The sequence below is a fragment of the Leucopleurus acutus genome (assembly GCF_964270905.1).
Source record: "Leucopleurus acutus genome assembly, chromosome: 3".
In the NCBI taxonomy this organism is placed as follows: Eukaryota; Metazoa; Chordata; class Mammalia; order Artiodactyla; family Delphinidae; genus Leucopleurus; species Leucopleurus acutus.
Window position 1 is genome coordinate 49,914,320 of NC_139145.1, and position 22,233 is coordinate 49,936,552.

The 22,233-nt window shown below is 55.9% G+C and overlaps 1 protein-coding gene across 1 annotated transcript; it reads right to left on the reverse strand.

Annotated features, from left to right (window-relative positions):
• Positions 1-2,440: 2,440 nt before the first annotated feature.
• Positions 2,441-21,011, reverse strand: SLC6A7 (solute carrier family 6 member 7; the record flags this gene model as incomplete). The annotated part of the gene is made up of 14 exons (XM_082837346.1): positions 2,441-2,650; positions 6,349-6,516; positions 7,064-7,164; positions 7,356-7,455; positions 7,946-8,077; positions 8,403-8,515; positions 9,205-9,329; positions 9,452-9,555; positions 10,468-10,602; positions 12,133-12,271; positions 13,945-14,179; positions 14,315-14,446; positions 16,140-16,323; positions 20,979-21,011. The coding sequence occupies 14 exons, from the start codon at positions 21,009-21,011 to the stop codon at positions 2,441-2,443; spliced, it is 1,911 nt and encodes a 636-aa protein (XP_082693472.1).
• Between the last annotated feature and the right edge of the window lie 1,222 nt (positions 21,012-22,233).

Sequence of the window (22,233 nt, forward strand, 5' to 3'; positions counted from 1 at the left end):
TCAGCCTCAGTCCTGGAGCAAGCCCGGAGAGCGCCTCCTTCCGGGCCAGACGTGGCTGTGGGGGTGCTGAGAGGGCCGGGCGCCAGGGGCTTTGTGAGCAAGGCTGGAGCCCGCCCCCAGGGTGTGGGAAGAAGCATTGTGAACTGTGAAGGCCATTCCTGCATCCTCTGCAAATTAGCAAACCCATCTCTCTTCCCCCACCCAGAGCCCCAAACAAAGAGGGGGCAGGAGGGGGCCCAGGCCCTTTGTTAGGGGAAATTTATTAATATCCGAAGTATGCAGCAGCCCTTCCTCTCCACCCGCATTCAAAGCCTTTGCAAACACCTGGGCCTCGCATTTGAAAGGCACTGGGGCCCTTTTATATTGGCAAGGTCCTGCCAGGTGGGGGTGGGTAGAACCAGGAAATTCTTCCGGCCTGGGAAAGTCGTGGCTCCTCCCAATTCTACTCTTGGAGGTCCAGCTGCAACTGCAGGTAAGGCTGGGAAAGAGCTGGGGAGGGAAGGAGGGCAGCTGGCCAGGGAAAGGAGATGGCTGACAGGCCCTGGTTTGTCCCCAGCTCTGCCTGTCTCTGCTGGGTAACCTTGAGCAGGTCTCTTCCCCTCGGTGGGCCTCGGTTTGTCCGTATGTATAATGGGAGACTAGGTGGTCTTTAAGGACCTTCCTCATCTTCGTCATCCTTCCTAAGCCCCACCCACCGACCACTGCCACGGAGAAATGGCAAAGCTAGGGTCAGAAGCCACGTGGGCCAGGAAAGGAGGCAGCTGAGCCTCAGTTCCCTTTATCTGTCTGATGGGAACCAGAAAGTTCTGTGCTGTCCCCCTCGTGGCTCTCAGCAGTAAGGAGACAGGGTAAGGAAGATGACTTCATTGGTATTTATTAACAGAACACAGATGGGTTGGGGAAACACCAGCAGAGAGGGCACAGGGGTTGGCACAGATGCACCAGGCCACCCTGCCCCACTGGAGGATGCCATGTGCAAGGGACCTGATCAGGCGTTTTCTCACCCCACCCTCATCTCTCAGGGAAGGAGAGACCCCAGGGCAGCCCCTCCCAAGCCTGGGGATTGAAGATGCCAAGGTCTCTGGCTACAGGTCTGGGGTGTCGCCTGCCCTCTGCTCTCTGCCTCCACTCGGGTGTCCGTGCCCAGGGACCCGTGTGCTGAGGCAGAGTCGGCAGCACTGGGACCAGACAGCCATATGTGTGGACCACCTCCCAAGGCTCTTAGTGGCCTGGTCGTCCACAGCCAAGGCCCATTCCCCAGCAGTGCCTGGAGCTAGAGGAGACAGTGAGGGCCGCCAGGACAAGGGAGAAGGGAAGAGAGGGGCCCCTCGTTCCCACCTCCACAGTGCAGGTCAGGCACCTCCCTCCCTTCCCCGGTTCTAACCATGCCCAGGGCTCCCCACACGAGAGGGCATGGGGTCCAGAGAGGGAAGCTCTGGGGTCCTCCTTCTTTCCCTCCCTCCACCCTCCTAATACCCAAGCTCAGGCAGTAGCCCCTCTGGTCTCTCCTCTGCAGGCTTCCCGCCTCTACCCCATCCCCTCTATTCCACCTTGCACGCTGAGCCAGAAGGATATTCTATCTAAAGCACATGATCCTGCAAGTCCCCTGCCCGCCCGCGTCCCTGGCTCACCCTCTCCAACAATCTGCATTCCCACTTGAATCCTGTCGAAACCTGGTAACACCTGCTTCTCCCACCACTCTCCCGCTCTCCTCGCTCCCTCACCCTTGGTCTCTCCCTAGGCCACCTCCTGGCCCCAGGGGAGGAGAAGGGGGCTATATTCTGACCCCCACACCTTGGCTGGGTCAACGCCTTGGCCAGAGGCCCTCCCCACCCTGCCGTCCTCTTCCTCTCTCTCTCTCCAAACTTGCCCATCCTCCAGGGCCCTCAGGTCCCACCTCCTTCAGGAAACCTGGCCTGCACACGTGAACCCACAGGGATCTTTCTCCCACTTGACTTGATAACCCTTGATGCCCGGGGCCTCGTGGGCCTCGAGACAACCTGAGTGTCCTTGCCCAGCTCAAGATTCTGATTCGTTGAAGTGTATGGGGCAGGCTCCCCAAGAGAAGAGAAGGGACTGGGCCCTGAACAGAGATGAGAGGGTGGTCCCAGCTGCCACATGAGAAAGGGAGCTGGCCGGTCAGGAGGCCTGGGGTCCAGTCCCTTCTGTCGTGTGACCTTGGGCCTCAGTCTGTCCATCTGTGAAGTAAGGGCTGAGCTGGCTCATTTTCAGCTTTGAGTGTGTGCGTGTGCGTTTGCGTGTGCATGTGCGTTGGGAGTAGACAGAGGTTTTAGGAGAGGCAGAGGCCACAAAAAGGGACTTGCTCTGGGGACCGGCATCACCATGGCAACCTCCCGCAGCCTCAGGCCTCTCAGAACCCCAGAGGGTGTGTGGCAACCCTTGGGAGCCGGCAGGGCCTCCTGTCTGCCTGCTTCCCATCTCACATCATGGATTCCTCCTCCTCTGCAATCTCTCGGTCCACCTCGATGGCTGTGTTCTCGAAGCTGGTGATGCCCCCGTACTTGCGCATGTGCACCATCAGTGGCTTGGGGGACTGGCTCCCGGCCAGCGTGGCCACGTACATGCCTGTCCGGTTCTCCTCCAGTGACGGGCCCCAATCTAGGGCTGGCCGGCTGGCCTGCTGGAGCCGCTGCAGCAGAGCAACCACAGGGCTGAGAACCAGGGCTCAGGGACTGCTTCCAGGGTCACCGGCAAAACACTTACCGCGTCACCTGGATTAGTCTGTGCAACAACCCGGGGAAAGGGCGGGGGCACTGTCACTTCCCCAAGGGAGTGAGCCACATGCCTGGGGAGAATTCTGCCCTGCCGCTCACAAGTTGGGTGGCCTTTGGGCATGGAATTTAAGCTCTGCTTCCAGCATCTGTAACTTGGGAATCATGATGCCTTCAAAGGGTGGTTAGGAAGGCACTGCTGAGCAGGGTGCTGGGAACAGAGTAAGGCCCCGTAAATGGTGGCTGTTGTTATGGTTACATGGCAGGCAGTCCAGGAGTCCACTCTGGGTCCCTCCCCTAAATGCTGAGTCCTGAAGAGCTGGGAGCTTTGGGGAGAGAGCCATGCACTGGGAAGATGGAGACAGAGTGGCCATGGTCAGTCTGACTCAGATGTCTGACCTTTCCCTCTCCAAGCTCCAGTTTCCATGGAAGGAGGGAGCTAAGGTGATGACTAAGCCTGGACATTCTAGGGTTCTGTCTTCCTCAGACCAAACTCCCAAAGCCCTCTGCCTGCCCTGCTAGGGAGAAGAGCCCCAGACCCTTCAATGAAGGGAGACAACCAACATTCAGTGGAGCCTACTGGGTGTAGATTCCAAGGGAGATAATGTGTGCCATGCCCTTAGCGTGGGGCCTAGCACAGCTCTATACTCAAAGCACAGTGATGCCCATTAAAATGCACTGTCAGTAATGTTACCCCACCACTCAGGAACCTGCCAAAGGCTTGTCATCTCACTTGGAATGAAATCCAAAGTGCTCTCATGGCCGCCACGTCCTGACCCCTGTCTACCTTCGTGATCTTGGTTCCCGCCACTCTCTCTCCACCTCCTCCGATCCAGTCTCGCTGACCTCAAACGTGCCGGCCCCTCCTGCCTCAGGGCCTTTGCACTGACTGTCCTTCTGCCTGGAATGCTCTCCCCTTAGACATCTAAACCAGTCACCTTGGCGATTTCGTCAGGTCTCTGTCACCTCCTCAGAGAGGTCTCCCCTGGTCACCCTGGCCAGAACACCGTCCTCCATCACTCTCTATTCCTGTACTCTGGCTTTGTTAGGTTTGGTTTTGTTTTTAAGTATTGCACTTACCACTGCCTTCATGTGTTTGTTTGTTTATTGTCCGTCTCCAGCATTAAAATACAAGCTCCCTGAGTTTAAGGACTTAGATTTGTTTCCAGCTGCACACTAGTGCCTAAACCAAGGTTTCTCCACCTGAGAGCACCACTGACATTGTGGCCTAGGAGGTGTTCTGCACATTGAACCCTGTGTAGCAGGATCCCTGACCTCTAGATGCCAGTAGCATTCCCCCTCCAATCCCACCCTCTCAGGACAATCAAAAATGTCTCCAGACATTGCCAAGGGTCCCCTGAGGGCAAAATCACCCCTGATTTTGAGGTGAGAAGCCCCCAGCTTAGAACTGAGCACTCACCGGGTCCCAGCTCTGTGCTGAGTATGGGCTTATTTAATCCTTACACTATCCCTATGAGAGGAGTATTATTATTACCTCCACCCCCCCCCCCAACAGATACTGTCTGAAAGTACGGTTCAGAGACATTAGTTAAGTTGGCCAAGGTCACACCGGTGGGAAGCGGTGGTGTGGCATTTGAACCCAGGCTGTCTTGACCCCATCCTGAACTTTAAAAATACCCTGCTTTTCTGCCTGTCACAGTACTGACTTCATTGATGAGCTTTTTTTCTTCTCACAGCAACCGTATGGGCAGTTATCACTATACTTTTTTTTTTTTTTTTTTTTTTAGGGGAAAGCACAAACGCAGTCCCCCACTGCTACAAATTCTGCAGTCGAGTTTCCCACGTTTGGGGAAATCGCAGGGATCAGCCGTGCACTGCAGAACCACCTTTGTGATCACGGTATCTCCCCTGACAGGTAAGGATCACTGTCCTAATTTTAAGGACTGAGAAAGCAAGGTTCAGAGAGGTGCGTTCACTTGCTTAGGGTCACAAAGCTGGCAAGTGGCAGACCCAGGATTCCGATCCTAGTGGGTCAGTGCTGGGAAGCTTGGTCTCTGAAGGTGGCACCCCCGAGCGGGGCAATGACTTCTCTGTGGGGCTCTCCGATCCCCCAACAACCTGTCCCCTCCGCCTGGCTGTGGGCAGCGGTGGCAGCAGGACAGGAGGGAGGCAAAGCAAGGCTTGGGAACCATGAGCTTCCTGGGAGCTGGAGCCCTCCTCCTTCCCTTCGCAGACACCCTGGCTCTCAACAAGGAGACAATTTTCCTTTAGCAGCACAGGTGGGGCTCCTGAGGTTCAGAAAAGGAAAGGGGTTTGCCTCAAAGTCATACAGCAGCTGGAGGCAGAGCAGTGGCTGGACTCCAGGACTCCCCTGTGATCTGCGCAGTGTGACCACAGCCCACTTCTGCCAGGGAAGGGCTCTGAGCCTCCCTCCAGAAGCTGGAAGATGGGGCAAGGGACAGCCAAGGAACAGTGGAGGTATATGAGGTAGGGGTGTGGGCAGTAGTGAGCTGGTTAGCAGGCTGGGGAGGGATGGAGGGGCACAGGAGCCCTGATTTGTAGCCAATCTCACTGTTGTAATTATCCCCACACTTGTCAATTTCAAGCTCTCAATGGTTTAACAACCGGGTCAGCGTATTCCTGAATATTTAACAGTTAGCTCTCATGAAGCAGTACTAGTGGCTCCAGCACACCTCTGATGGGGTGTGTGTGTGTCCCAAGGCTGTCTCTGGGCCCTAGCAGGCTCACTCAGCTCCACTCACTATGACAGCCTCTTGCTACTAGAGGACTCCACACCCACGGCCTCAGAAGTGGAGGGCTCAGACACGGATGTAGAGAACAAATGTATGGACACCAAGGAGGGAAAGTGGGGGGCGGGGGGTGGTGGTAGTGGGATGAATTGGGAGATTGGGATTGACGTATATACGCTAATAGGTATAAAATAGATAACTAATAAGAAGCTGCTCTATAAAAAATAAATAAAATTAGATTAAAAAATTAAAAAAAAAAGAAGTGGAGGGCTCAGTGTGCAGAGGGCACCTGAGGCTCAGAGAGGGGCAGGATCTCCAGCAGCTGCACAGCATCCCAGCATGTCCACTGGCCCACAAAGGGTCCCTATTCCCCTCTTCCGAGCCTGCAGAATCCCATACCAAACAGCTTGCACTCTGTATGCTTTCTGGGTCTCTCCACAAAGCCCTGGCCATGGGTGGGAGGAGGGTGACAGCCCACCCCTGGGGTCCTTCAATGTTGCCTCTGACCCTGAGTTCCACAGGGAAGCTAGCAACCTGAGTTCAAGTCCTGACCCCTGCCCAACTCACCATGGACCTTGGATAAGACCCTTGTCCTTTCAGGTTCCCCCAAGACACGTGGGCAGTGGCCAGTATCCGTGGTCTGTGCCCCTCCCTTGCCAGGGGCCCCAGGTGGTGGGAGGGGCCACAGGATAGGACTCTGGCCCCAGAGCCTGCCACAGACCAAGCAGATCTGAGCTGATTCATAGCCCAGGCTACTGGTTAGAAAAAAATGCTCTTCCCGGTTAAAAGAATCCTGCAGGCTCTGGAAAAGGTGTTGGAGCAGACATTTTCTCTTCTGGAGGTTGGGCCCAGGGCAGGGCCACAGGTCAGGGGGCTGGGAGCAGGCAGGGGTGGGGCAGACTCACCTCCCAGAGCGAGCCCTCCTCTCGAAGCACAGCCACCAGCATGCCGGCTGGGATCATGAGGCAGGACAGCAGGCCCATCAGGATGCCCAGCAGTTCCGCCCAGGCTGGGAAGCGGTAGCTACCATATTCTGAGGGCTGGTACTTGACGATGCTATACACCAGCAGGGCCTGCAGGTGGGGGGCTCCCAGCATCAACGTGGGCCTCGGGCATGGCCCAGGGCTTGGGATAGCCCAGGTCTGAGCTACCTTAAAGCCTGAGACAGCTCAGCCCAGAACCACCCAGTTTCTGAGACAGCCCAGTCCTAAGCTGTACCAGAACCTAGATGGTCCATCTTTGGAGCCTTTGCAAGTCCTCAGACAGCCCTGCCCCAAGCTGACCCAACGCCAAGACCTGAGACAGCCCAGCTCTGAGGCGCCCTAATTCCTGAGACGGCCTACCCCTGAGCTGCTCTGACCCCAGCCTTAAGGCTCTGAGGCCTGAGAAAGCCCCGCTCATTTTGCCAACCAAACGCAGGACCAGCCTCAGCACAGCTACAAAAGCTGGGGGCATCAAGGGGGAGGGGAGTAGACCAGGATCCCGGTGCCCGCCCCACCTCTCAGCCCTGACAGAGGCCCACTATGGGCCAGGGCAGTCCTACCAGACTGAACGCCCAGAGGGGCCCTGCTCTCAGCCCTGAGTCCCCAGCCAGCAGCCCTCCCTCCCACCCCCGGTTACCAGGAGCGTGGCCGGGGACAGGAACAGCCAGCAGGCCCTGAAGTAGAGGCCCGGCTTGAAGCCCAGCATCATGTGGATATCCCGGCAGAACCTCTGGATGCCTGCACAGGGGAGGGAGGAGCATGGTCCCACCCGCAGCCCCACAAGCGCCAGCAGCCCCTCCTCCACTCCAGCTGCCCCCACCGGAAACCCTGGCCCTCGGGACTGGGAACCCAGTGCAGGGGGGCTCCAGGGTAGACTCCCGCTCTCCCACGGTGGGGAGCCTGACTCCACCTCCCATGGCCCCTCTCACCATACACCCGGGTGACAGCGAGGCACGTGGTGATCACCGCCACCATTAGCCCGAAGCTGGCGCTGTAGTCGTCCAGAAGGACCAGCCAGTACATGCCCCCCTGGAACACAAGTCGCAGCTCTGGGGTCCCCTTATCCCAGTCTCTCTCCCTGATGCCACCCCTTCCCCAGGCAGGAAGTGAGCAGGAAGCAGCCAGACCGCGGGGAGGGCAAGACGATGACAGCGTGACTGCTGTCTGCCTCCTGAGCCCTTTATACACATCATCTGATTTGAGTCTCACAGCAAGCCTAGATGTAGACCCCATTTTATCAGCGGGAAAACAGCCTCAGGAGGGTGAAACCACTTGTCCTGAGGTCGCTGAGCAAATGCAGGAGCGAGGCTTGAACCCAGGTCTTTCAGACTCCAAAGTCAGGACTCTGGGTCACAGGCCAAGCTGCCCCTGGGAGAGAGGGCCTGGGGTGGACCAGGTTCCTCCCAAGGAGGAAGAAGCAGGTAGTTCAGGGAGTGCTTGGCCTGGCCGCAGACAGTGCCGCAGGTGTCTGCCCCAGCCTTGCCCACCAGCTGCCCGCCCACCCCGCAGCGCCACTCACATCCGTGGTGAGGACCAGCCCCATCAGGTACATGGCCACACAGATGAGCCCTGAGAACACAGCCTTCTTGGGCCGCAGGTAATACGGGAACTCATCTGTAACAGCTGTCACAATGGTTTCCAGGAAGGCAAACTGGGGGGGGGAGAATGGGGGGGGTCAGAGTTCTTCCCCCCACACACACACATACAAACACACACAGATACACATCTCACAGGCACAGATACACACACGCCACACATACACACACAGGTACACACATAGATATACACAGGCACATCACACAGATCCACGTCACACACATGCCATACACACAGACACAACACATGAAGACATACACAGTCATGCATCTCACACACGCACAGACACACATAGAGATACACACATCACACACACATACACACGCACAGAGACACACACACACACCACAAGGTGCACCCACTGGCGTGGAGCAGCTCACCTGGCTGTCCAAGCCAAGAGTCAGCAGCATGAAGAAGAAGAGGAAGGACCAGAAAGGCGATAGAGGCAGCATGGTCATGGCCTGTGGATAGACGACAAAGGCCAGGCCAGGGCCTGGGCCAAGGGCACACGGCGTCAGCAGTCTGGGGAATGCGGGGGTCCCACATACGTACTCAGACGCACATGGTCGCTCACACCCACTTGGGCACACTTGGTTCAGCCAGACCCAGAGACGTACACTCACTGCACACTTCCAACACTTTCTTAATTTTTAGGATACAGGCCAGCACACTGTCAGTGCTCCATAAACACAGGTTGATAAAATAAATGAATTAATAATGAGTGCACGAGAAAACACAAGACCAAATAGAAAATCTCATTTGAATACACTTATGTACACAATCATTTGCACAAACAGTTCCATGAACACACATACTCAGACACTCCCATTGGCACAAGACACTGATTCACATCATTCAAACCCTCAGTTAACTTGCACAGCCATCGGCACACAGGTTGTGACTCATCTGGACAAGCAAGGCAAGTTCCTAAGATGCGGCAAAACAAGACAATCTCTACAGAAAGTCACTTATCTCCAGACACAGGTTGACACATACTCATTTGTACATTCATCCCTTTGCTCTAGGACACCCAGAGAGCAGCTAAGACACATTCATTCGTGTGCACGCACACGCACACGACATACCCATCCACAACCTTGCTGGGCCATGTGTATGTTAATGTGCCCAGCCCAGCTGTCCCCGACACACTCTCCACCCACCAGGGCTGGGCAGCCTGCTCACCTGCTTTGGCTACTTGGTCCACAGGCACACCCAGCTCCTGAGACATGTAGCCCAGCACGGAGAAGATGGCAAAGCCAGCCAGGATGCTGGTGATGGCGTTGCCCAGGGTGACGATGAAGGTGTCTCTGCCGGGAGAAGTCCAGGCACAGGCCAGGGTGAGCGGGCCACGCCTTCACCCACGAGGCCCTCCCCAGCCAGCCACTCTCCTCCCCACTCCAGCCCCTGGGATCTGGGAGGCAGCCCTGACCTATAGATGTTCTGGTGAAACGTGTTGTAGGATGCAAAGGTGAGGAGGCCCCCGAAGCCCACACCCAGGGAGTAGAAGATCTGAAGAGCAGCTTCGATCCACACCTGTGGCAGGAAAGGATGCAGATGGAGGGCAGAGAGAAGGGGCTGGCCCACCATGGTGTCCAGAGGAGGAAGGAGGCAGGGCAAGAGCCAGCCGACAGGTCCAGGGATGCTGTGGTGAAGAGCCTGGCTCACGAGTGACACCGGCAGGAAGCGAGCCCTGCTCCAACACTTACACTGCAGGACCTGGGCAAATCCCTTCCCCTCCCTGGGCCTCAGTTTCCCCATCCAGGATCTAGGAGATACTCTCTAAGCTTGGTCCGGTTTTGAAGGAAGTAGTGCCTCGTGTAAATTTTCAGTAGATGCCTACTGACAATAAGCCCCTGGAACCCCTTTACTTCCTCCCTAGAGTTGGAGGGACCTGAATTGGAATCCCAGCTCTACCATGTTTTATCTGTGTAACCTGGCCAGGCCACATCACCTCTCCAGGCCTCAGGACCCTCGTCTGTGCTGAGGGGATAGGAACAGGACCTCCCTCGTAGGGTGGTGGTAAGGATTCTGTAACTACATGCATGCAAAGTGCTAGACCAGGGTCAGGCACAGTCATCCACCAACACATAAGAAACCTTAGGTGTCAGGACCGTTGCTGTTTCTATTATTATTACAATGCCCTCCTTGGGGTTTGGAGTCAGACAGATCAGGGTGGAAATCCCAACTCTGCCACTCCCTAGTCGTGTGACCTTAAGCGTATCACCAACACTTTTGCGCCTCAGCTTCTTCATCTGTAAAATGAGAGAATAATGCCTACTGCATAGGATTGTGAATAATAATCAAGGAAAGTGCCAAGCACAGCGCCTGGTACACGGGGCTCCCCATGTGGAAGATTCTTCCCCCCACCCCCTCTTTTCCCAGGGAGCCCTCTTTCCTCTCCCCAGCCTGACTCTTCCCTCTGCACGCAGGCTTTGAGGGCCTCACCTTGGAAGACAACAGGTGGTGGAACTGAGGGGTGAGATAGAACTGGATGCCCTTCCAGGCCCCTGGGAGGGTGACTCCACGGACCAGCAGCATGAGCAGGATGAGGTAGGGGAACGTGGCCGTGAAATACACCACCTGAGAGACAGTAAGGGGGTTGACCTTCTCTCTCCTTTGCTCCTCTCAGAAATCCCCACCTGGGCTTCCCTGGTGGCGCAGTGGTTGAGAGTCTGCCTGCCGAGGCAGGGGACACGGGTTCGTGCCCCGCTCCGGGAAGATCCCACATGCCGCGGAGCGGCTGGGCCCGTGAGCCATGGCCGCTGAGCCTGCGCGTCCGGAGCCTGTGCTCCGCAATGGGAGAGGCCACCGCAGTGAGAGGTCCGCGTACCGCAAAAAAAAAAAAAAAAAAAAAGAAATCCCCACCTTACTAACTCACCTATGCCGCCTAAGCTGGGAGCAGTCCCTCACTCCCTCCACACATCACTGCTTTCCAAGGCTGTTCCCAACCGTCCACTCTCTCTAGCTCCACTGCACCCTGGTCCAGGCCCCCTGCAAACCCAGCCTGCGTGGTCATCAGACGCTGGACATGCCCAAACTCCCCTCTGCCCCGTCTGTGCCTGTTCCCAAACCTCCAGCCTCGCCCTCAGCAAACACCATCAAGTCTCAAGCCCCTCGCTGCCTCGGCTTGCACCACGGTGACCTCTCCTGGCTTTCTAATGGTCTCTACACTGTCTTTCTAATCTTTCTTTTAGTGGTTCTCTTCCTCGTGGACAACATCTCCCAGCCCTTTGCAGAGGGACAAGTTCTAATTTATAAATGATTGATTAAACCACTCAGAAGGTTTCCAAGTCCTTCTGAAACAGCTTTAAGGCCCTTCCTTCCCTTCATAACCTAAAACGGGCGTCTGCAGCTTTGTCTTCCCAGCATCTAGTTGGCCTTCTTCAGATAACAGTCGCCTAACTTTCCCACCTGGCGCTGACTCCATTCCCAGCCCCAGCCAAGCTGAGCACTCCACCCTCCTGCCCACGGTGACTGGTTCAGGGATGGGTATCAGACCTATGTATCCAGTGAGACTCAGTTCTAGGATTTTTGAAACTTGGGACAAGGGAGAATACTAAGCAAGTAAGATGTAAGCCTAGAGCTGCTAGGGGCAACCTCATGAAAAACGTAGCCTGAGAAGGAAGCCAATCTGGAGGAAAGTACTGCTGAGACACCAAGAGAACGACATTCCTCATAACTCCAACTGAACCTCTAGATCCAGCCATGCCTGAAGCAGACCCTCTAGACTTTCCAATTGAGTGTGACAACTGGGTGTTCTAGTGCTTGCATTTCAAAGAGCCGTCACTCATACCCACCCTCCAAGCACTCAATGAACACTTGCTGAGGTTCTTCAAAGCGCCAAGCACTAGGTTAGGAAAGAAGCTTGAATAACAGATAGGTCCCGCTCTCGGCGTGTTTCTAGTCTAGCGAGCCAGCCTAGCCACCATCCAGGCTCACCCCCACATCTTTCTTCAGGCAGTGCCTCCCTCCCCCAGTCTCAATGCACTCTCCCTCCCCCTCTTCCCAGTTGAAGTCCATCCATCCTCTCAGGCTCAGTCCACACCCTGCCTCCTCAGGAAGACCTCACCCTTCCCAGCCTCTCAAGCCTCCGGGGCCTCCCAGCTTCACCTTGCCTGAGGACTTCACACCCTTGAGGATACAGAGGAACACGATGACCCAGGCAAGCAGCAGGCAAAGGCAGAGGTTCCAGCGGATCTGCCCAGGACTTCCGATGCCCCGGCTGCCTTGGATGTGGAGGACGTAGCGGCTGTGGGAGACAAGGTCTGAATGTCCTCTGGTGACCCTGCCACGTTCCACAGACATGGAGTAAAGCTGTGGCCGGCCTGCGAGACTATCCTGGCTTTTTTCTATTTGATTCCTCTCCATCCTTCTCTGACCAGCTCAGCAGCCACGAGGTGGGCCTCTACCGACCCCATCACGCAGGCTGCTTTCCTCTTCAATTTCCATCTGGGTCTGGCTAATGGGAGGCAACAGCAGGAGACTGGATGATGGGTTGGGGTATTTGCACACACATGTGTACACACGTACACGCATACATGCACGCACACCATCAGAGGGTCTGGCTGTGACTGCCTTCTTCTATAGCACAGCTTTTGTTGGGCAGCCCTTCCTCCAAGGCTTCAAATTTTCCCTGGTTCCGGTAACACTGCCTCCTTGCCTCAGGGGTGGTATGGCTGTCCCTCTTGCTGGTGCCTCACCTTTCCATGTGGATCCCCTCTGTAAAGTCCCTCCACTCACTCAGCTCCCTTCAGCCCTGTGAGAGTGCCAATCAACTTCCTGCCTGCTCCCCGCAACTGATGCAGTGGGCCGTGGCGTTGCCATGGAGACCCCTGGCAGCTGCCAGTGACCATGTCATGTTCTTTGGCTTTTAGCTGCAGACCCAAGCCCTTCCCCACTGGTCAGACATACTCCTCAGCAGGTGCAGACACTTTGGATGGACTTTAAATGGATAAACGGATGGACCATGTAATATGTGTGGGTTGGAGATTAAAACATTTCAAGACATGCGGCTCATTTGGGGGAAGATTCCTAAGAGTAGCCTTTTGCTACTAGGTAAAGGGTTGGGGGTATCTGGTCTGTGTCCTCTGGTTAACCAATGGTCCCTACCTAGGAACAAGGCTACTCTGGAATGTTCCAGAACAAGATCAGGGATCAGGAGGCCTTGATTCCAGTACTGCCTCTGCCAGTAGGTACTGAGCAAGCCTCTGGGCCTTGTTTTCTCAGCTATAAAGTGGGACTTTGGGACAGGCCAATGGGCAGCGATGCCCTTTTGATACCCACCATTCACAGGGGCTTGCAATGTGCCTGGCACTGTGTTAAGGGTTTTACCTGCATTACCTGCATAATTCGCATAGCAACCCCTTACTCTCTCCTACAGTCTTCTTTCTCCTGTTAGACTCACCTGAGATGGTCCTGTAGGATCATGGCCTCTGCTAACTGCCTTACCCACTAGTACAGTCGGTACTCAATAAATACAGACTGAAAGAACGAATGAGTGAGTGACTGACTGATACCATCCTATGAAGCAGGGACTCTTATTACCCCCTTGAGCAGAGGAGGAAACTGAGGCTGCAAAAGTTGACGATTACTGTTACCGTCGGCATCATTGCCATCAGCTAGCACTTACTGGGCACTCACAGTCCACCAGGCTGGGCAGCACAATTTATAAGCTTTCTTTCCTTGCATCCTCACAGTAACCTTCCAATATTATTAGAACACCCACTTCCAAGATAAAGCAAAAGAAACTGTTCACGGTCACACAGCTGGCCAGGTGAAGAGCTGGGATTAGAACCCAGAGTCCACCTAACACGAGCACCTGAGCTTGGCCTTTGAAGTGCATATGCTGAGCCCCTTGGGGACACGGGCACACTGATGCCTTCTGTCCCTCCCTGACCGTTGCTGGGCCGGCGGGGGCCTGACCTCCAGTACTCCTCGCTGGGGCTGACGCTGCTGGTGAGGTTGAGGGGCAGGGTCCCGTTGCCATCCTTGGAGCCTCTGTGCTCGAGGCAGAGGTCCGTGTTCCACCAGTTGCCACAGTGCTCCCAGGGCAGGTTGCTGGTGAGGGAGGCGAAGAGGTAGAAGAGGACGTAGGCGATGATCATGTTGTAGTAGATGGCCACCAGGCCCACGATGAGCAGCATGGCCGCGCCGGCACCTGGGCGGGGGAGCGGGCGGCCTTCAGGCCAGGGAAGCCATCCCCTTTCTGGGTTTCACCTCCCTCTCTGCCTACAGGCCGTGGCGGGAACCTCCCCGCCTCCCTCAAGCTCAGAGCACCCCACTGAAGCCTCACCTTTGAAGAGGGGGCTGATTTTCCAGACAGCCAGGGGTCCCAGGCTGGAGAACTGGCCCAGAGAGAGCTCGAGGAAGAAGAGGGGGATGCCGCAGATGGCCAGCATGAGGAAGTAGGGCACAAGGAAGGCGCCTGCGAGGAGGAGAAGGGAGGGTGGGGAGGGTCTGGGGCTGGGCTCGCCCTAAAGCCCAGCTCTAGCCCCGCCCCACCCCTCCGCTGACTGGCAGACACCACCACTTCTCACGTGGATTAGGGCTGGGCACTACAAGACTGTCTTCTCTTATGCTAGGAGATCACTGAGGGCCAAGGGGTCGGGGCGGGGGGGGGGCGGGGGGGGGGATTTACTCACCTCTGTAGCCCCAGCGCCCAGGCCAGGACTGGGCTCAGAGCAGACATTGAGTGAATGAATGAACAAATGAGTGAATGAATAAGTGCATTCCCCGCCAGAGGAAGTACAAACCCCTCAGTACAGAAATCGATGCCCTGCAGAACAAGGCTCCAGTCTACTGCCCCTCCCCTCTCCCCAGCTCCACCTCCGAGGCTTGTGGCTGCCTCCTGTGGTCCCGTGTGCCCAGCATCCCTTCCCCTTTTCTTCTCATGTCAGCAGCCAGCTCCTTTACAGGACTGCCCACCACCATATGGCTCTGGAAGTGCTGCCAGTTACACCAGCCAACCCCTGCCCACCCCTTCCTGGGCACATATCCCAAGGCAGGCCAATTAGATACCTTCCCTGCAATTCTATATAGATTCATTCAGAGAGAGCAGTGCTGGGAAGGAAGTCATTCCAGAGCTGTCTGTGGCCACCCCCGACCCACCTGTAAGGAGGAAGCCTGGTCCAGGGAAAAAGGAGGTCAGCACACAGAGAGGGAAGAAGCATCAGAACCAGGGAGAGGGAGGACAGAGACAACTATGGACATCCCTGAGTTCCTGGAGCTCTGGAGGTCAGCACTCGTCCCACACTTCCCAGTCATCCCACTTCATCTCGTCCTTGCTTCATCTAGTTCTACTTGGATTTCTGTCACTCTGCCAATATGCGCTTCTTTAAGGAGTTTGGTAGAGTTGGGAGGAGACACAGTGCTGGTGGGAGCACATTGGCTCTGGAGACGATAGCCCTGGGGTGGAATGTTGGATCCCCATCGTGTGACCTTGGGCAAGGAACTTGGCCTCTCCAAGCACTGCGGCCTCATCAAGACGGTGCCCACCCAGGTGGTTGTCATCAGGGTTAAATGAGACAGGCCTGGAGAGCACGGAGCCTGGGGCCTGGCCGAGGGTGAGTGCTAACCCCAGCTATTGTTAATGAGACTTAGAACAGCCACGTGATGGAGAGGCAGGGACAGAGAATTTGTTTAAGATGAAAGAGATGCTGGGTTTGCAGCGTGAATGGAAGGAACAAGAGAGGAGGCTAGATCGAAGATTCAAGAGCAGGAATGACTGATCGAAGGAGCGAGGTTCTGGAGGAGGTGAGGTGGGAGAGGAGTGTCGAGGAGAAGACGGAGCACAGTGATCACTGACAGGCACACACAGCCCTTCCTCACCAAGTAGAGGCAGCCCCCTCTGCCCATCACTCACGGCCCAGGAAGCGCCAGGGCTTGTCAAGAGAACCGAGTGTGTATCCATGCTGGGGATGAGACAGGAAGGAGGGGACTGGGAGAGGAAAAGGGACACGGCAGGGTGAGCTCCCCCTTCCAGCCCCAGGTCACCGCTTTCAACTAATTCAGCCCAAGGTCACATAGGAGACAGTGGCCAAGGCCACTTAACACCTCACTCCACCCTGAGCCTTGGCCCATTGGACTAGATGCCCCTCATGCAGGCATCAGGCCCATACCTCCTCCGTTGGTGTAGGCTCGATAGGGGAAACGCCAGACGTTCCCCAGGCCTACACAGTAGCCGATGCAGGACAGCAGGAAGTCCAGCTTGCCTGTCCAGTTCCCCCGGTCTGCGGCAAAGTCCACGTCCAGGTCTACATTGCCCTGGTCGCTGGGGGTCATCAGCAGGTCTGGGGTGATGGGCTGCCAGTAAGAGAGACCAAAGGGGTGAGGGAGAAGGTGAGGCCAGGTTGAACTGGAACCCCCAAAATAAGAATATGGAATCAAACAGGGCTAAGTGCCAAGAACTCTATTGGTTCAGATAATCAACCGCTCTCACCTGGGCTGACAGGTTAGTAGGCAGGAGCTCCTTGGGGTTTCAGGGGACTACAGACTTTTGAGACTAGCAGGGTGGCTCAGGCACTAAGAAAGCCACCTTGATCTTAGTTTGGCTAACACAGGGGTCCAATGAAGGGATGGTCCTATTTTGATGGCGACGACGATGACGATGTTAATAACAGTTACCGTGTGTGAGCACTTACCAGGCACTCGCTGCACTAAACATTTCACTCACATTACCTGATTTCATTCCCAGAACAACTCTATGAGCTAAGTACTCATCTGAGGGAAACTGAGGCTCAAAGAGGTATGATGACACACCCACAGTTTTCGCAAGGCTGGCTAGTGGGAGAACTAGGTTTCCGGCCCAGAGCTTCCTGATGCTGGAGCCCAGGTCTTCAACCACCCAGTGCTGGGGTTCTGCTACTCCATTCTGGGCACCATAGTTTAAGAAAGACAGTGGCAGTTTGGAGCATGTGCAGCTGACTAGATTGGAGTGTATTCAGGAAAGGCAGTTACAGGAGGACAAGAGGAAGAATTGGGGCCCCTTAGCATAGAAGGGACGGGGCATGGAGAGAATGTGGGCTCCCCTGGGCTTAGATTTATGCTGTGCGGCTCAAGAAGGCCTGCTGAGGACTGTGAATTTTAGCTCACAAGCAGGAAGAAGCTACTGAAGCCCCAGTCTGCCTCAGAAAGTTGTAATCTTCCTGTCTCTGGAGGAAAGATGCATGCACAGAGGGGAATGGCAGCCAGCTGTCCCTAAAGTCCCCTCCTGTGATTTAAGGAGGGCAGGGAAGTCCACTGGGCGTTCTCCCTTCAGGCTGGGGCTGGGCGATGGAGGCCTTCCTCCAGGTGCTTGGAACCCTGGCCCGAGAGATGAGTTAGTGTGTCCATGAGCTGTCCAGGCTTAGGGCCAGGAAGGAAGCCCAAAGTTACCAGGATGACTATCTAAAATTCAGACAGCAATTCCCAGAAGTGGCTCCAGGAATGGGGCAGGAGAAAGGGGCAGCTACACCTTTTCTGCTTGCCTCTGAAAGCCATGCCCCATGGCAGAGGAGGACGGAGCTGCAAAGAAGGCCCATTATCAAATAATGCTCATGGTTTTCAGAGAGGAGAAAGGACCCTCCTGCTTCCTGCTGAGGAACAACCGTGGGGAAACAGTGATTCCACTGGACTGGGCGTCAGGAGACCACGATTCTCATCCCAGGTCTGTGCCAATTCACTGTGCAACTTTAGGAAAGACTCTTTTGAGCCTTGGTTTCCCCATATGGACACTGAGGGGATTGGATAGATCACTAATTCCAAAAACACATCACTTGAAATGTTTGTAGATGTTGGGTGGAACAAAGGATTCTTGAATTTAAAAGTTTGGGGAAAGCTGGGTTATCACAAGGTAAAACAGGTTGCTTTGCTGCAGGACTTGTCAGATCCTTTAATGGACCAATATGCACTGTGACTCTCCAAGTAGAGACTAGAACAGACAGTATTCTCCAATTCTACTCAAGAAAAGGGTCTCAAGGAGCTAGCATGTCAGGATATACTTGGCAGAAATGCAAGTCTAGATAATCTTTAGCTAATAGTCTTCTGGCTCTGATGATCTGTGAGGCAAGATTCATCAAGGAGACTTCACCACAGTGGTCGAGGACCAGATCAGATCCCAGCACAGGGACTCAGCAAATAGCTACTACCCAATTTGCTTTATCCCCTAAAATTGCCCTTCCTGGCACCAGCTCAAGTAGGTGTCTACACACAAATCAGGTGACAGAGGAAACCTTGCTGGGATGAGGATGGTGAAAGGAGAGTCCGAGTGTCACAGGACTGGAGGTGCCTGGCTGCAATGACACGGTTAGGGCAACGGGCTCAGGTGGCAGAAATGTGGTAACAGCATTGGGCTCTCAGTGATAGTGACAACCATGGTGGTGATCCCGCCTGAGGCTGGCTATTGGCCAGAGGGGCAGTGGTGATGGGGGCAGCCTGGCATGATTATGGGTGATGCTGGCAATGATGAAGAGCATGAAAAAGCTGCTTTTCAAGTAACTGGGCTCCAGGGGTTGAAACAAATATGTTGCTGGTGGTTCTTTAGCTGTGATCTCAGACATGCTGGGGTGAGGATAGCAGCAGCTCCTAGATCTGTATGAAACCCACCGCTTCCCTCGGGTGCCCCTTTCCCCAAGTCTTCCTCTCCAGCTGCGTGAGCATCAGCCCTCTGGAACCACTCCCTCCCAGGTGAACTCCAAGAGGGATGGGGTAGCAGCCAGTTGACACTGGCCCCTAGTATTGGGTAAGGAGGCAGACCTGTGACCCCCCCACCTCAGGCCAGCTGGCAGGAGGCCCTGACGATGAGGTTCCTCTGATCCCTCCTGAGAAGTTGCTGCCCTTTCTGTGTTCACAGAGCAGTCCCGGCTCTCTGTTTCCATGGTGACAAGAGTTCCAAGAGCAGGATGCTGCCAGCTCTTCCGTCCCCTCCTCCCCCAATCAGAGGGAAGCCTGCTCCTGCTCCAGGAACAGGGGATGGGGTCCTCCAAAGCTGAGCCAGTCCAAAGCCCACGTGGAGCCTCCAACCCCACCACGCGGTAAATCCCAGGAGGCTGGCACAGAGAGGACAGAACTGAGAGACCGAGAAAAGCAACAGGATCAGCGGGGTAGGGCTGGGAGCTGGATGAGTTGCTTCACACTTATGCCTGGGTGTGAGGCTCCCACCCCTGATCCCCCCACTCTCCTCCCAGAGTCACACAGGCACACACATCTGAGTTTGCCAGACCACACCCCCTCTTTTAGGGGCCAACAGAGGTAGGTCACCAGCAGTGTCGGGGCTGAGAGAGGTACGACTTCCCAAGCCAAGGCTTTCATACCTCCTTTAGGATGAGAGAGACAGTAGGAATCTGGAGTCTGACTTCATTATTGTGCAGATCAGGAAAGTGAGTTTCAGAGGAGAAGGGGCGAGCCCAAGGTCAAAACAGCAGGTTAAGGGCAGAGCAAAGCCAGGACTCAGAGCCCTGACCCTCAGTCCCGTGCTCATCTCTGAATAACGCTGCCATAGCTGGCACTCCCTCACTCCCCAACCCCCTTCTCCTGGAGACCAAGGGAGGGGACACTGAGGCCAGGGGTCCCACCCCTACCCTGCTGGCCCTAGGTGGCTCAGCCCACCTTCAGGAAAGCAGTAACCTGCACCCCTCAGTTTCCTTGTCTATAAATTGGGGATAATAAGACTTAGGGCCCAGGATTACTTGAGATCAGGCTTCATACAACATGGCTATTTACATAATGAGTAGCCCTGTGCCAGTGAGGGGCGGGGGCTCTTGTGAGAATAGAGAGGAAGGAGGAGAGAGTAGGATGGAAAAGAACAGGGGCTGGACTCAAGAAGACCCAAACGACCCACAAATGACCCCAGCAAGTCACTTATGTCAGGAAACAAAAAGGACCCACTTACCACAGTGGTTCCACGCTCAGCTGCCCAAGGGCAGAGAGCTTGAACGAGTGTATGGTGGCGGTGGGCCTTGCGGGAGAGGGGACCGTCCACCACACCAGCAGCTGGGAGTTCACAGTATCCACCCCCCAGGACTGTGGGGCCTGCTTTGGTGCCGCACACTGGGGATGGACCAGTGACGGTCCAGGCTAGAACACAGACTTGCCCCAAGTCACAGGGTAAGCGGCATCCGTAGAAACAGTACCCAGGCGTTCTGACTCCTTGGCTAAGACTGGTACTCTCAAGCCAAAAGCTAAAAAACTTCCCCTGAGACTCTCCCTCCCCACATACATGTGACTTGGCTGGCAGGTCCAATCCCACAGGACAAGGTGGGACGGGGCTGAGGTCTGGGCCCAGGGCTCCAGGAACACATAGACTTGGCTTTCTCTCTCATGCCAGCTTCCACCCCAGCTCCACAGCCCTTGGGTCTCCCATTTCCTCCCTGCTTGTCTTTGCCTCCCTCTTGCCCTGCTGAGGGGCAGCCTGGGGTCTTATCAGGGAAGCCAAAGCTGCCAGGAGAATGAAGGGGGTGGGGAGGAAGCAGGAGGTGGACACTGCAGGGCAGGAGCACTGGTAGGAAACCAGGGCGCAGCTGCTGGCTCACGGAGGCTGCTTCAGCGCAGAGTGCACAGGTGAGGACCTGCTCCAAGCCCCCACCCCCGACCAGTCCTGCTCAAGGCTGTCTCAGCTATTCTAACATCTCCCACCCCCACAAATCAGCCCCTGGGGGAAATGGACACGGGTACTGGGGAGGGGCGGGTGCCTGGCCCCAGCACCCCTACCTCGTGCCTCCTGTGGCTTGAGACACCTGTTCGCAGGACCTGGCCCAGTGAACCCCAGGCCCCATCACACTGCATCCGGATCCCCAGAAGGGGAAGGCCACTCTCCACCCCGTGCAGGCTGTGACCCCTCCCCTCCCTGCAATCCAGCTCTGCCGGCCTCCTCCGGAGCCCTGAGCCGGTTGCAGGTGCCCTCTCCCACCCTCCCAGGGGGCTCGAGAGGGGGCGGGCCTCCGCACCCCTCCCTCAGGTGCGCCCCTGCCCTCGTGCCCTACCTTGCTGAGGTGAGCTCCCTGGAGCTTCTTCATGTTGGAGGGCGGGTCTCTGGGGCTTCCCGTCTGGGCTTTTCCTGAGCGCAGAGAGCGAGCGAGGGAGCAAGAGATCTCGCCGCCGGCCGGCTGCCGCGCCCTGTCCTCCGCGACTCCCGCGCACCGGCTGGGGAGCCGCGGGCGCAGGCGCTGCCGTCCGTGGGCTGCCGGGCGCTGCCTCTCCCTGCGCAGCGCCCTAGGCTGGGGAGGGGTGCACCGCTGCGTCCGCGTAGACAGACGGGCTGACTGACTGACAGCAGGGGGATGCGCGCCCCCGCACGCAGAGCTGCCGATTGGAGGGGCCCGAGCGCGTGGGGAGGGGGGTCCGCAACGGAAACCCTCAGAGGTCTCCAGGCCTCCGCCACCGTCCCCTGCGTGACCTTGGGCAAGTAATCTGCCCTCTCTGGGCCTCCCTTTCCCTAGCTGGGCAATGAGGGAGGCAGGCCATGCACATGGACAGTAACAGCCCTGCCTTGGGTTCCAGCATCTCTGTACCTCCTCTTTGTTCTGTGACCCTGCCCACGTTACTTAAATTCCCTGTGCTGCCATTCTCTGTCTAGAAAGTGGGGACAAGAATCTTACCTCCCTTATAAGGATGTGAGGAATCCAGGAAGATTGTGCATAGAAAACATTTAGCACAGAGCCTGGCACATCATAGGAGCTCAGTTAACATTTATGGACCCACTGTGTGTTGTCCACTCTTGCCAACAAATGAACAGCCGATAGTCAGATATTTATTAAATCATCCAATCTACCAATACTTACTGAGCACCTAAAGTGTGCCGGATCCTGGGCTAGGTCTTATTTTTCTCAACACAGTGACCTGGAGAAGATGTTATTATCCCTGTTTTACAGAAGAGGAAACCAAAGCACAGAGAGGTTGAGTCACTCACTCAAGGTCACAGAGCTAGCGAGTGACACTAGTGACAGAGTCAGGCTCATGGACCTTCCGGGCCAGCAGTGGTGCCGAACAGGCCTGTTTCCTTGGGATGAAAGTGAAACAGGGAATTTGGGGTGAGGAGGAGGGACAGGGCAAGTGCCACTGTATGGTTGTGATGGTTTGTGACTTAGATCCTGTCCACCCGCAGTATGACCTTGGGAATATTAACGGTTTCCTGTCTGTAAAGTGGGCCATCCGCCAACTGGGGCCAGAGTGTTGTAAGGGTACAGTGAGCCCGCAGCTAGGATGGGAAATTATTAGCTAGAGTGATCATATGCGTTG